Genomic DNA, 15244 nt, shown 5'->3' on the forward strand with positions numbered 1-15244 from the left:
GATGGAAGGAAGAGGAGAGGAGAGGTGGGTGGATGGCTGGGAGGGGAGAGGGAAGGGAGGCGGGAGCTGGGTATGGATGTGTGAACGGATGAGTGAGTCCGTGGATGGTGTGAACAGAGTGGTGGTGTTGGAGACAAGAGCGCAGACGCTGCCTCCGCCCACAGAAGATGTTGAGAAAACTTCCACCAGTAGGACAGACCAGATAAACTCTTGAATGGAGGTCCTACTCTGTGTGGCACAAGGAAGTGAGGTGCTGCCCCGGGGAGAGTTTCCTTAGGTCAGTGGAGGCTCAGGCTGGAATAGCAGCCTTGAAGGATAATGAGCTTCCCATCGCTCAGGGGTCTCAAGCTGAGGCTGGGCAGCCACCTCCCCAGGGTGCTGTGGAGGAGCTCCTATGACAGGTAGTGGGCCGCTGTGGTGGCTTCTGATGATGAGGAGAGAGAACTGGGGTTCCCGAGCCCCCCAAAGGAGCCACAGCCTTTGTAGAAAGCAATGTTGCTTTCAGATAAAAAGTTTTTTCCTGGCTTGGGGGACAGACAAACATGCAGCTGCTGATCCTCACTGTGGGAATCAGGCTGGAATCCTGGACGTCCTGCCCAGGCCAGGGCCAGGGGCCTGGGGACAGAGCAAGGCTTTGACCCATAGACCCAGGCTCAGGGCCCAGCGCCACCCTCCCTGACTGTCTGTGGGCAGGTGATGCCCCCTGTGAGCCTCAGTTCTCTTATAGGTGAGACGGGGGCCCTGGTGGGCCCTGGACAGGATGACACTAGCAGCCATCCATAGCTCTATAGCCCTACGCCCAGGGCCTGGCAGGGTGCGCGGATCTGGACCCACCTGACCCTGGGGAACTTCCTGGGGGCTGTGGGTGGGTAGAAGTAGATTCTGTGAACACTGACCTTGAGCTGTGAGTCATTGTCCCTGGGGGCTCTGCCTGGGAAGCCCCAGCTGCCTGCCCTGGGCTGGGCCCTGGAGCAGCTGGGGGGAGGGGGATGGGGAACAAGGGTGGGGGCTGCAGCTGGGACCCTGGTCTGGAAATGCCCCAGACCCAGCTCGGGCCCAGCCCCAACGGCCGCTCAGAGGGGCCAAAGCCCCCCGCCCCCCTCCACTTCCCACCTCTACCCAGAAATGCTGCGCCCGGAGCCACAGCAAAAAGCCCACCTCCCCCGCTTCCTAGGGCTGTGACCTGGGGTGAGTGACTTTCCCCATCTGTGCCTCAGTTGCCTCAAATATCAAACGGAGCTGATGATCAAATCCACTTCATAAGGCCATTGGGAGAACTGGATGTGCCGGTTCTGGCCCCGTGGAGAGCTTAGACCCGTGCCCAGGACTCCATGAGCCCGAAGTGGTCAGGGAAAATTAAGGTCAAAGGGGCCGGCCACACACAGCATCATCTGTCACACAGCAAGGAAGTGGCCTGGCCAGGCCTGGGAACTTTGTCTCTCCCAGCAGATGGAGACCCTCTTGGGCCAGCCGCCCTCCCAGGCTGCAGCCCTGACTCTGTCTTTCTTTTGTGTCCCGTACACCCCAGGCTTCCCCCAGGAGCCAAGCAGGCAGAGCGGCCCCTTTCCCTGTCCTGGCCAGCTCCTGGCCTGCTGCTTGGGGTGGGCTGGGCTGCGGGGCGGGTGTTGGGTTTAGGCCTCTGGGGAGATGGGGGAGGATGTGGGCCCGCCCTCGCCTCCCCGCCCACCTCCCTCCCTCTCGGGCTCGGCCTCTCCCGTCCCAGGCCAGCCTCTGGACACAGGAACGGCACTTTCCCTCACCGGGCAGACGCCCCTCACCCGTCCCGCCCCGAGTGACTCACTGCTCCCCTGGCCCACAGCCCACAGCCACTGCTGTCTCCTGGCAGGCGCAAGGTTGTGCCGAAGCCACGGGGTCTGGTGCGAGAGGGCCACTCAGCCAGGAGGGGCTGAGCAGCCCGACGGGCCAGCACACAGAGGCTGGCCTGGGGACAGCAAGGCGGTGGCTGGGACACCAGCAGCCCGGCGCCTCCCCCTCTCCCCTGGCTTGTAGGCCTTATCTTTCTTCTTCTCACCATGAAGAAGGAAGTGACCTGAGAGCCAGCAAAGACAGCCAGCCCCTGGCGGGGAGGAGACCAGGGTTGGAGGGCTGTGGCCCTGGGTCCCTCAGCCGCTGGCTCTCCCAACTAGCCAGGCATGAAGGGTGGCGGCAGCGCCGTGTGGAGCCTTATGTGGAAGTACTGCATCTCCGTGAGGACCCTCAGGTACTCGGGACGCGCGCACGTGTGTGTGTGTGTGTGTGTGTGTGTGTGTGTACGTGTACGCGGCTCTGCCCGGCCATCGCCTGGTGGCAGGGACGCTGGGCACCGGGCTGGCCGATTTGCACGGACTCTGTGAGCCCCAGGACAGCTCCAGCCTGGGGGGAGCAGGGATGGAGGGCAGGAAAGGTCATGCCTGGTGCCCTCCGGAGAAACTCAGAGTCTCTAGTGGGGAGGGAGGGAGGCAGGAGCGTGGAACAGTAGTGGGGAGTGTGCGGGCATTTGGCTGGGCCCCGGCGTGCCCACAGGAGGATGCCAGCGGCAGGTACGGTATGGCTGGCAGACTCCCCAGGGTGCACGGGAACGGGCGTTTGTTGCATAACACTTGGGCACTGCGCACAGCCGAGTGACCTTGGCCCTGTCCCCTAGCCTCTCCGAGCCTGTTACCCGTCAGTGAAATGGGGCCCACACTCGTTCCTTCAGAGCGCGGCGTGGGGTAATTTCCTGTGCCTGTCCGGGGCAGTTGCCGAGTGGCTGAGAACTCAGCCCGGACGCAGGCACCAGGCCGCCCAAGTTTAAAACTGGCTTTGGCGTCATCAGCGGCGTGAAGTGGCTTCATCTCTGCGGCCAAAGCTTCCCACCTGCAGATCCTTACAGGATTCGTGTGAGGCTTAAATGAGGTGGTGTACAAAGAACAGGGCCTGGCGCCCGGCCAGCACTGGGTAAGCCTCAGGTGTGATTACCGCTGCTCTTGTTCTCGTCCTTCCCCTTCGCCAGGTGGACGGACGGGGAGGGGTGCCTGGACCGGGGGCGCTGTGCACGCCAGCGCACATGGAGGCAGAGCAGGGCTCTTTGTGCCCTGGGGAGGGGGCCTGTCCCCGGGTTGGCGCCAGCCCCCGCACCTGCTGAAGGGATTCAGACCAGGGAGCAGGGAGCTGGATCCTGTGTGATCTCGGGCAAGGCTGGGTCTTGTCTGTAAAGGGGGATTAGGTGGGGCCAGAGTTTATATGGGAGGGGCTTAGAGGCAGCTGCTTGGAAGGGCTTGGAAGACATCTATTTAGATACCACCTAAGGGCGTATTTGTTACCAAGGGGAGGTTTTACAAAGGCTAAGGGATTGGAAGAGTCTCCCTCTTCCCACCTTCATCACCTAGTTTATAAACTATATAAACTCTCCCTTCCTTTCTTCCTTCTTTCCTTTCCAAAATATTTGTGACTGCTTATAGGAAATACCTACGATAAATCAAGTAAAACATCAGGACCAGGATACGTACAATATAGGACAGAATGTAATGACCTAGAAGAAAAAAAATAGAATGGGACAGAGAGATAAGCAGGATCCTGAGGTCCTTCTGTAGAGGTGAAAATTGCTGAGCTTCCTGGCAGCCAAAGAGAAAGGGGAAACCTAGCCCTTCAGCCCACACTCACTGTGATAGGAAACGATCATTACAGTGGCCACAGTTGTCTTTGCTGCTGGATGAGAGGGCCTGGATAGATGGGTGGGTGAAGGTGGGAGGCATGGCAGGGATAGGCCTTGGGTCTAGCTTTAGGAAAACAGGGCAGACAGTGAGGGTGGAGGCATTCTCTTGGATGCGGATGTGGCTGGCTGTGGGAACAGAGAGAGGAAAGTTCACCCCAGGAGTGAGTCAGTGGCCACCTGTCCCTCCTTAGACCCTGGGATAGACCTCCTCCGGTTGGCACCTCGGCCAGGCACGCCACAGCAGGGGGTGAGTCCCCCGGCTATGGTGAGTGTGCTGTGTGCCTTTCCCTCCAACCTCAGCTGGATTTCCCTGTGTCTCATTCTCTCCTGCGGTTTCTGGGGATTGGCACTATGGAAACCTCAAGGGTTGTTTACAGGATGCAGGGGGCCCAGCACTGGGAGGCCCTGCCATGCTCTGCCAGAGGCTCACCCAGTCCAAGGAGGAGTAGCCCAGCCTCGCAGGGCCTGGTAGATCAGCCGCTCCATGCCTGAATTCCCTCATCTACAGTGCGGGGTTAACGGCACAAGGGATAATTACCAGTCAGGGCTGTGGGGTAGAGACTTGCACAGCTCATGGTTAAGTGCTCCAAGAGTGTTTTTTTGGCCTGATAGCCCAACAGTGGCGATGGGCAGGCCTGCATCGCAGGGCTGATATGAACACTGGTGGGGTGGCCGCCTTACCCTCAAACACAGCACCAGGTGGGTGTGGACACCATAATTGGCACTGGGTTGGCCCCAAACCCCCACTTAGCACCTGTAAGTACAGGGCACCTCCATGCTTAGCTGGGGAAGATGGCCCTTAGGGGGCTCCAGGAGACTTGCTCTGCTCTCTGGACCCCCACCCCATTTTGTTGGGAGGCCACCAAGAGGACTGAGGTGACCCCCCGAGTCGGACAGACAGAAGGACAGAGCAGGCCCTCGGTGGGATCCCAGCCCCCCTCAGCATCAGGGAAGACCTGAGTCAGCAGGTCTGCGGCCTGAGGCGGGGCTGGCGGCAGCCACAGTGACAAATTGGAGGGTTGCAATCGGACAGCACATAGTTTTCCACTTGCGTCTTCAGATTCCCCTCCGCCCGAGTCTGTCGCCCCTGGCCCAGACCCGCTTACATCTGGAAAAGCAAGAGGTGTGTGTGGGGAGCAGGCTGCCGGCCGGCCAGCCCTGGCCCTTTGCCCAGGGGTTCAGTGACTGCAGCCCAGAAGCCAGGGGCAGGGTCTCTGGGCCTTTGGCCCCAGATCTCCGAGAGGGAACACGACACCTAGGAGCTGTGCACACCGGGGCCCAAAGCCAGAGACGGTAGGTTATATGATGTGCGTTTTGGGGTGAGTTGCTAAACCCCTCTGGGCCTGTTTCCTTGGGTAACATGCCAGCGAGGTGGTTCTGGGGAAGATCACGAATGGGTTCCGTTGGCCGGTACCCAGTGGAGCGCCTCCCTGTGACGCCTGTCCCCTTCGTCCCCCTGAGTCTCAGTGTTGGAGTGCTGGAGCAGGGAGAAGGACAGCTCGGCAGTCAGGCCTGCCTGAGTTCGAACCCCGGTCCAGCCCCTTTGTACTGTGTAAGCGACTTCCAGGGCTGTTGTGAGATTAACTGAGTCGAGGCCGTGGGCCTGCCCGGGCAGGCTAGGTGCCGCACGGTGGCTCTGTCTCTGAGCAAACACCTCCAAGCTCCCATCTGTCACAGGCCTTAGTCTGTGGCATCGGTAATCCTCAGCCTCTGGGGCCAGGCTGGAAAATCACTTTTGCATCTGGTGTTATTTTGGGAACGACAGATCATTTTGTGCCTTGAGGGCCAACGGGGCATTTGAGCCGCCTGGTGGGCAGAGGCAGCCCACTTGGGGGGCTGGTGGGTGTGGGGCGGGGGTTCTGCTGAGCAGGACCCCCCCCACCCCTCCCCTGCTGAGGTGCATCTGGGGAGGAGGGCTGGGGAGCAGCTGACAGCCAGGCTCTGGGAGCTTCCAGGGAGCTTCCCGGACAATTAGCCATCTGATGCCCTCTGCGGGAGGCCGTGTGCACATACCTCCTGGGACAGGGAGCTCTCCGCCCCCCAGCCTGGGCCAGGCCTGGGGAGCTCCAATGCAAGGAAATTCTTTCCCACTTGGAGTGGACACCCCTCTACCCCTCTTCCTGCGATGTGCCCCCCTGACACACACTGGGGGGCCTGGCCCTGCTCTCCGGGCCCCCAGAGCATCTGCTTCCCTGTCCTGGGAGAGCCTGTAAGTGGCCAGGATTCCCTGAGGCTGAGGACAGGGTCTTTAGTCCCCTCCCCACATCCTTCCCCTTCTGGACAGGCTATCCCTGTCTCTCTCTGGGCAGGGTCTGGAGCTGGGCATGGGGTGGGACGGGAGCTCCTAGGCAGGGCTCACCCAGCTGCCTCCACCCCTTGCATGGGCACTGCCCAAAGCACACATGGATTCTTCTGGTGGCTGCTTTACCCTTTCATATGAGGGACTTACCACCTCAGCCCTGCAGGCCTGCCTTCCCCCCCCTCCCCCCTTTTCCCCCTGCCCCTCCCCATGCTGCTCTATTGCCCATCACTCCCCATCCAGTCTTTGTGTGGGGGTGAAGCCCTCCTCTGGCCCTGGCACTGTGCCAGGTGCTCAGTGTCCAGCCTCACATCAGGCAGCTAATGTCCACCGGGTGAGGGCAGCCATCCCACTGGACAGAGGAGGAACCTGGGGCTCAAGGGCCTCAAGTTACTAGTTGCCAAGCTGGGCCACTGCCAAGGCCTTTCCTGGTGAGGGCAGCAGGTGTCCTCCGAGCCGGGCAGGGAGATTGCACGGGAATCTCGCTGGAAAAGGCTTCGTTCAGTCAGCCAATAAATATTTGCTGGGCCCCTGCTCTGCATCAGGTCTGTGCCCGACCCTGGGGATGTGGCAAGGAGTAAGGCAACGGCCCAGGCCCCACGGAGCCGACGGCTGGGGGGAGAGAAGCAGTAAACCAAGCAAATAGACGGAGGGAGGTGTCTTCAGACAGGGATTACAGGCAAGATCAAACTGGGAGGGTGGATTGAGTGACTGGGGCCGAGAGGACACCTGGATGGTCAGGGAAGACCTCTCCCAGCTGCCCACTGGCTGCAGAGCACACAAACTAAATCTGTCCACACGATGGAACGCTACGGAGCCACGAAAAGGAATGAGGGGCTGCGATGTGTCACGACACGGAGCCACCTTGGAAATAGTATGCTGAGTGAGAGAAGCCGGTCACAAAAGACCACTGACAGTGGACGAGCCCACATAGACAGGAAGTAGAGTAGCGATTGCCAGGGGCTGGGGGCTACGGGGGGCACTAGAAGCGCTGCTTAATGCAAGCGGGGTTTCTTTTTGGGGATGATGAAAGTGTTCTGATCTTAGATCGGGGTGATGTGTGCATAACTCTGTGAATATACTGAAATTGTTGTACACTTTGAATAGGTGGATTTTATAGAAAGTGGATTATATCTCAATAAAACGGTCTTAAGGGGCGCGTGGGTGGCTCAGCCATTAAGCATCTGCCTTCGGCTCAGGTCATGATCCCAGGGTCCTGGGATCGAGCCCCGCATCGGGCTCCCTGCTTGGCGGGAAGCCTGCTTCTCCCTCTCCCACTCCCTCTGCTTGTGTTCCTGCTCTTGCTAACTCTCTGTCAAATAAATAAATAAAATCTTTAAAAAAAAATAAATAAAACGGTCTTAAGAAGAAGAAAGAAAGGTCTGTCTGAGGGAGTGGCATTGAGTTGAGAGTGGCAGGGAGGAGGGAGCTTATAAAGACCTGGGGGAGAGCATTCCAGGCGGAGGGAACAGCAGGTGCAAAGGCCCTGGTGTGTTTGAAGAACGTGGAGGAGACCCAGCCGGGGTCCAGGAGGGAAGGAATGTGCAGTCCCCAAAGTCTGGCAGGCCAGATCCTTGTGAGGACCTGAGATTTTACTGGGGTGGGGGAGAGACAGGGCCAGGTTTAAAGCAGGATAATGACACGATGTGCTTTCTGTTTTAAAACAATCACTGGAGCTGCTGAAGGAAATGAGACTGTGGAGAGGGAGGGGTGTGGGCTGGGGGACGTGACACCAATCAGGAGGTAGTGGCCACTGTCTAGAGGAGAGACGATGATTGATACCCAGAGGCGACAGACTGGCCCTCGAGGGCAGGGGGAATTCAGATGGGAACAGATCACTCCCAGCTGGGGGTGAGGAGGCTTCCTGGAGGCGGGGCCAGGGCGGGGCCTCCGGGAATGGGGATGGGCCAGGCAGAGGGCTTTCCAGGGGACACCACCAGTGTGGGGGTGGGGAGCTGAGAGCACGAGGCGGTAGGGAGGTGAAGTGGAATGTCCGGCCCCTGCCACCCCAGTCCTGGTTGGGCCGGGGCCACCTGTCATGCGCCTAGTCCTGCCTGCTCGGGCTGGCCCTCGGTGAGTGTCAGCGCCCCTGTGGCCAGAGCCCCAGGCTGGGCAGGCACTCCGAACAAAGCAGCCTCACCTGAAACTCGAGTGGCCTGAAACGTGATCGGCCACACGAGACTGGCCAGGGAGGGAGCTGTATTATTTATTGACCTGCCTGCTGAGGCCTCTCGGACTGGCCGGACCTTGAAGGAGCCCACTGGGCAGTGAGTGTCTGGGGCCCAGTCAGAGGTGGGCGGGGGCCCCAGGGTGTGTGGCACCCTCTCCCCAGGGCGTGGTTTCCTTGATGCTGGCTGAGCAGGGAGGAAGTCAGACGTCAGGCCCTGCAGTGGGGAGGGCCCAGAGCTCGTCCCCAGGGGCCGTGGAGGAAGGCAGGGTGCTGGGGCTCCAGGAGGACCTCCGCCCTCTCCCCTTTGACACTGTGAGTACCAACCAGATAGCCTGGGGGAGGGAGAGGGTCGCAGCCGCCTGAGAAACCTGTGAGAGGCCATTGATGGTCAGGGCAGCCTGCTGGGGCAGGGTCTCTGGGGCTCTCATCGGTGTGTTCGATGTTTCTCGCAACTGTTTTCTGTGACCTCTCCTCACTGCTTGGATGGCCAGGGCCCAGAGAACCTCAGGGGTTTCCCCGCAGCTGCCTACAAGGGCAGCTTCAGCCATGGGAGGGGAGTTCTTTCACTCCCCTGGGCATTAGCCCAGCCCCAGGCCCTGGTGGGGATGGAAGGTCGAGGGCCCCTCATAACCACCCCGAGAAGGAACCACACCCATTTTCCAGCTGAGTAAACTGAGGCCCACAGAGGTTGCACACTTGCCAAGGGCCCCTGCAGTGTAGTTGGTGCAGTTTCTTTCCCTGCTGCTACCCCCTCACCCCACAGAGCATGAACTTTGAGCATGAGGAGGCCCAGGGCAGAGGGAGCAGAAGCTGCTTTCCAAAATGATCCAGAGTAGAATCTTGAGGATCTGCAGATTCCCCAGGGCCGGGCAGGACTTCGAGACAGCCCATGGGTGGATGGGCAGCTCTGGACACACAGAATGAGAGAGATTCAGTGAGCCTCTTTGGTGCTGGCCCTTGGGAAATCCCCTTGAGCAACCTGGGGAGCCTGGGGCCACCTACCCCTCAGGGAGATTCCCCGTCGAGCTCTGCTTCCCCATCTAACCTCACTACAGCCCTGGAGAGGACAATGGCTAGCACCCTTGGTTATGTGGGGACTCAGGCACAGAGATGTTGGGAGATCTGTGCAATGTCCCACAGCGGGTGTAAGCTGGGCAGCTGGGACTTGAACCCAGAGTGACTCCGAGCCCCTCAGTGTATTATGCAGTCTCTGTCTGGGGTGAATGACCCCATGACTAACCCATCACTAGGTCTCAGTTTTTCCAATTGTAGTGGGTTGGACTCCAGTGCTGAGGAGGGGGCTGCTGTCTGCCCCCCTGGCCTCTGGGAGCTGGGGCTGGCATCATGGTAGGCTTGTCCGCAGAAGTGAGAGCCCCCAGGGTGGTTCTGTGTTCTCAGGTCAACAAAGGCTTCCTCTGCCACATCGGTAGAACCCCCTGATGACCCCAGTGAGCCAGGGGGGCCGTGGGAGGACCCTGGGGTGGTCAGGCAGCTCAGAGCCCAGGGCTCTGGCCTCCAGTTCAGTGGTCGCCAGCAGCTACCTGTCTTTTTGGGGCTCCAGGGTGCAAGCTGGGGAGCCTGCCCAGGTGGGTGCTGGCACCTGTCCTGGAGGAAGGCCCATTTCAGTCCTGAGGGTAGGGCAGAAAGAGCGGGACCAGGAGCCAGGACAGCTGGGCTCACCTGGGATCCAGACAGGCTCCTTTCTTTCCTGAGTCCTCATGTGCTCACCTGTGAGCAGCCAGGTATAGTCAGGAGCCGTGAAGCATTCCGTGACTCCTTGCAGGGTTTCGGGCTTGTCATTCATTCATGAATTCAATCATTCGACAGACTTACAGAGCACCTGCTGCGGGCCAAGCACCGTCTTATCTCTGGGACTACAAAAGTGATAAAGCAGAGGAGGCCGCAGCAGGGTGTACATGGCGGGGGGAGGCGTACCTGGTTGGGTGTGTTTTGTTTTCATAGATGCATATCACCTGTTAGGAAACAAAACCAGCCAGCATACCGGATTCATGATTTCAGAGCTACCAATGCTTAGGATGAAGCAAACTTACCAAATGAAAAAGCGAGTGGATTTGAAGTTGATCTAGAGAGTAGGCGGTGGACAGAGAGGGCCGGAGTCGTGCACGCGGCTGTGGGCGCCTGGGGCTCTCAGCAGAGGCCGGGCGAGCAGGGAACTGAGCTTTGCTGTCTGCCTAGGGGGAGTCTGGGCTTTGAGGAGAGACGTGGGACTTCCACAGACGCTCCTTCCCCTGAACCTTCTGGAAGTGGCCAGACCAAGTCCCACTTAATAATGTGACTGTTTCAGCTTGGCTCTGCTCAAATAGGTCTCTCACACCCGACAGTCACATTGGGCTTCTGCTGACCCTCCAAGTGGGCTCCCGCTGCAGAGATGTCGGCGTCCCGACAAGCGCTGGTTTGGGTCCTAGCTCCACACGCCCGCCCGCCCGTCCGCCCGCCCAAGTCTAGTCAAGCCACAGGCCTTCCCCGAGCCACCAGCTGCTTGAACATGAACGACTGTTTCATGGCACCAAATAAGCTCAGGTTGACGGCCCTCTCCTCCTGTCCCTTCCTCTGCCACACCTTGAAGAGCCTGCATCCTTTGAGGCACGGGGGTTTTCCTCAGGCCTTCTCTCTGGGGATTGGGCTTGGGTGGGACACAGGGTCCAGGAAGCCAACTCGGGCCCTCCCACCTCCCGGGGGCCTGCCAGTCTCATCCTTTCGGGAGCCCCTACCCCTGGGCTCGGAGCGGGCAGAGGCAGTGCAGGTCTCCTACCCCCATCATTAGAGAGCCAGAGCAGCGTGGCCTCCAGAAGCCCAGCACAGATGTGGGGTTACCGCCAATATGGGAGGCCTGGCCAGGCATGCCCGCGGCCCCCGAGCTGGGGAAGGAGTCTGCCGAGCATAGCATCTGCAGGAGTCAGACAGGTGAGGGCAAGTAAGAGGGTCCACACTGCATCCTCCCCTCAGAGTCCTTTATGGGCCAAGCCAGTGTGAGGCGCTCTTGGGCCTTCTGCCTGGGTCGGCTAGGGAGGGGTCATGAGCCCCATTTGAGGGATGAGCCAACCAATGCCCAGAAATCCATATCAGTGTGATTTCAGCTGCTTCTGGGAAAGAGGTAAAAGGAGTCTGGTCAGGCTGGGTGGGGTGTCCAGGCTGTAGCCGGCCTGAGGGGGGGGTATCAAGGCAGCTGTCAGCTGGGGCTTGGGCTCTAGGGCCATGAGGCAGGCTTCTGGGAAAAGTCAGGCTGCTGAAGTAGGTCAAGAGCCTAGACTTTGGTGTGAGTCTCAACTCTGCTACTTTCTTAGCCATTTGACCTTGGATTAGCCTCAGGTTAGCCTCAGTCTGTCAGTGAGGACCCTTCTGGTTGCTGATGAGAGGAAATCCAAATCAAACAGGCTTAAGCAGAAGGACGGCTTCATTAGTTCATGGAACCGAAAAGTCTGGGGCGGGGGGTAAACTAGCTTCAGGAACGGCTGGATCAGGGGTTCAATTTATGTAACGGATTTGGACTTCTCAACTCTCACCTCTGCTTTCCTCCCTACTGGCTTCATTTTGAATCAGGGCCGCTCCATGTGGGGTCCCCAGCTCTGTGCTTGGCATGTGGGGAATGCTCCCCAACCCAGCAACAGGCCAGCTTCAGGGGCCAGGCTGCCATGAGCAACACATTATCTCTGTCTTAGGGATGTTGACAGTACCCTGGGGGAGATGGGACAAGAAAAGAGGAAGTTACCATACAGGGTGATCAGAGCTGAGACCGGTGTGCGCTCCAAAGCCCATGGGAAACCAGAGGAGGAATGTCAGAGTTCACATCTGGATGGGTTCCCCAAAGTCTTCCTAGAGGAGATGACAGCTGGACTAGGTTTTGAAGGTGAAGGAGGAGTTGGTCTGGGGAATGAGAAGTGAGGGAGCGGGAGCCCTGGGGTTCAGTGTGGAGTTCAGGTTGCCTCAGGCCCCACACACAGTGGGGCTGGCCAGGCTGTGGAGTTCCCGTTGGGGTTTAGGGGTCAGGATAGGTGGTGGGGGTGGGGGCAATTGAGGGTGAGAGCAACTGAGCCTACCTGTGGGTGAAAGATGGCTCTGGCTTCAAGGCAGCGAGGACAGGAAAGAATGAGCACGTAGTGAGCACCTACTGTATGCCTGTAACTTTCCATATGTTGCCTCATTCCGGCTACCTGACGCACCCTGGAGGTACCTCATCTCCACTTTGCAGAGAACGAAACACGTGCTAGAACAGAACTCCTTATCTGAGTCAATCAAACATATTTCCCCACAAACTTCGAATTTGGGACTTACCAGTTGGCCAGGCTCAGTGACCTCTGACCGGCCATCAAGAGGCTACTGGGATACCACCCATGGCAGGGACATATGGGGAAGTGACAGTGTTCAAAACAGTTACATGTTGAAACACCTTCCCAGCAGACTAACCACTAAGACTCCTATCACACAGGTAGCCGAAGCAAACACAGTAAATCTGAAACTTGATGTCCGCAAAATAGGGAGCACGTCATAGCCAGGGGCCAGGCATGAATTGTGAAGCCAGAGACCCCCATGTTGAAGTAGGTATGGAGAGCCACCTGCTCATGAGCAACCAGAAGAGCCCAGCTTGATTTTGAGCTTTAAGCGGCGAATTTTTAAACCGCTTCTGAGCTGCCCCCCACAGTGTATTCACTTGTAGCTGAGGTAAGTCAGGGAGAACATGGGGTGGGAGCAGGAGGACCGAGGGCCAGATCCCAGCTCCCCGTTTGGTTGCTATAATAACCCCTCTGAGCCTCAGGATCCTCGTCTGTAAAGTGAGGGCATGCCCTACGCAATGACATCGAAAGAGCTCAATAAATGTCAAGGATTATTATGCCCAAAGAAAAGAAATAGTCTCGATTTGATTATAGCATTTTAAAAATTGCTGTTTTTGCAACCACAGACTTGAGCCAAATGGGAAATTGTTTGGTTCAGACTATACCCCTCCCCCTCCCTGCCCCAAGGGCAGGCACCTGGTCATTCAGTCCTGTGTCAGCTGGTCAGGCTTCAGGTTCAGGAAATGCACTTGGGGAGTTAAAACCAAATTTTGAACCTGTCAGATATTAAATGATCCAAGGTATTAAATTTTTATTTATTTATTTATTTTTAAAGATCGTTTATTTGAGAGAGAGAGGGAGAGCATGGTGGGGGGGAGGGGCAGAGGGAGAGGGAGAAGCAGACTCCCCACTGAGCAGGCAGCCGAATATGGGGCTCCATCCCAGGACCCTGAGATCATGACCTGAGCTGAAGGCAGACACTTAACCGACTGAGCCACCCAGGCACCCCAGGATATTCATTTTTTAAATGAGATGGTGAGACAAAGCTTTTTGAAGAGAAAAAGAAAAAATTAGTGGACTATACCCCAGGGATACAGTTAGAAAGTGGAAGGAGGCCAGAGGTAGATGCCATTGGCATTTCGGAGTGGTGGAGGGATATTGAGAGGTTTTTGGGGGTGGGGGGGTGACCTCTGAGCCAGGTCTGGAGTGTGAGTGGGAACACTGGGCAAGTGGAGAGTGGGGGAGAATTTGGGGGGAACGTGTAGGTTGAGTGTCCATGGTGTGTTTGGAGAATAATCATCAGTCTTGGGTGGCACGGAGTCTGGAAGGATGAAGCCCAGAGCTGAGGCCCAAATAGAAGGCTGGTGAGGCCCAGAGCCCAGAGTGCTAGACTCAGTGGGCACAGAGGAGCCCTCAGGGGTTTTGAAGCAGGGAGGTGGTATTAACCAGCACTCTTTTGGTTGCATGTGATAAAAACAAACAACAAAAGCAGATTGTCTCAAGCCAAAAGCTGAATTTATTGTCTTCTACTTCTGTAACAGTGAGGGCTTCAGGTATGGTTTGATTCAGGGGCTCAAACTCTATCTCCAGACACTGGCGCCTTTTTCTCTTTTTTCATCTCTCATGACTTCGCCAGCAGAAACAGTTCCAACAGAACTCCCAGAACAGACTCTCACTGGTCTAGCTGGGGTCACATGCCCATCCCTGGACCCTTCACTCTGGCAAGGGGGTGAAATATTCTAGAGATAGGGATGGAAAAGGCTGATAAAATTAGATGGACTAAGAGTGGAGGAGGGGATTCCCCAAAGAAAATCAGGGTGCCTCACCTGAAGTGAGAAGGAGGCTGGGCAGACAGAAACATCCAGCATCCCCCCACTGTGAGCTGAGAAGCCCTGCCAGGCGCTATGCTAGGTGACCCGATGTGTGGTATCCCTTGGTGTCAGCCCCATGAGGTAGGGTTTCTTATGATCCCTGTTTTGCAGATGAGAAGACCGAGGCTTAGGGACACAGAGTGGCTTGCCCAAAGTCACACCATTAGCAAATGGCCTCAGACCCCAAATCTGTTGGACTCAAAGCCCGGGCTCTTAACCATCTCTTCCACTGCCTTGGAGACACCAGATCTGAGTTCGAAGAGGGTGCCTTGGGAGCTAGAGTGGAGGATGGAGTGGCAGGGGGGAGACCAGAGGCAGGGGATGGGGCAGGAAGCTGGTGCCACACAGACAGAGGGCAGGGGAAGGGGCCCTGAGAGATAGAGGTGCAGCGTGTCCCAATGCACTGTCAGCCCTAGCTTTCATTGTTGTTTTCTTATGTAGATAAAGAAATTGATCTAATCAGCAATATATCTCACACACACATACACACAGCAATTTGTATGTATGCACACATGCATATGTATACATACACACATGCACAAACACACACACATAAGTGTGCTAATTATTTTGCCTCCTGGTTTCTGTTTCGGGCAATCTTAGCAGGAGAATGCAAGGTGTGAGGCTCCTGGGCCTGGAGGCTGGACCTCTGCTCAGGCTATGGGCACAGGGGCATTTCCTGGGGAATTTCCGGAGGAAGTGGTCAAAGGGAAGTAACCACCCACCTGGCTCAGGGCCAGGGTGGGGAGTGGGTGGGATGGGGAAACAGCCACTCTTCACTTCCCTTTTTAGCCCTAAGGCTTCCCAGGCAAGAGTCCCGCCTCCCTGATGACATCATACAGGTCAGAGGTCATTCTGCCCACACCCTCATCGCACAAAGGGAAAACTGAGGCAGCCGGGGGGGGGGGGGGGGGGGGC

General features: G+C 57.6%; 1 protein-coding gene across 7 annotated transcripts in view; it reads left to right on the plus strand.

The window, feature by feature from the left end:
* Positions 1 to 15244, plus strand: part of IQSEC1 (IQ motif and Sec7 domain ArfGEF 1) — a 354630-nt gene that overhangs the window by 231928 nt on the left and 107458 nt on the right. Inside the window, exon 1 of one of the 7 annotated variants that reach the window (XM_031018152.2) lies at positions 1737 to 2221. The exons of 2 other annotated variants lie outside the window; for them this stretch is intronic. In XM_031018152.2, the coding sequence (XP_030874012.1) occupies positions 2154 to 2221 (68 nt within the window). In that variant the 5' untranslated portion in view covers positions 1737 to 2153. 4 more of the 7 variants (XM_081822786.1, XM_081822791.1, XM_081822789.1 and 1 more) reach the window with 4 other exon arrangements.

This window comes from Leptonychotes weddellii, chromosome 1, assembly GCF_054177405.1.
Source record: "Leptonychotes weddellii isolate Sample4059 chromosome 1, ASM5417740v2, whole genome shotgun sequence".
In the NCBI taxonomy this organism is placed as follows: Eukaryota; Metazoa; Chordata; class Mammalia; order Carnivora; family Phocidae; genus Leptonychotes; species Leptonychotes weddellii.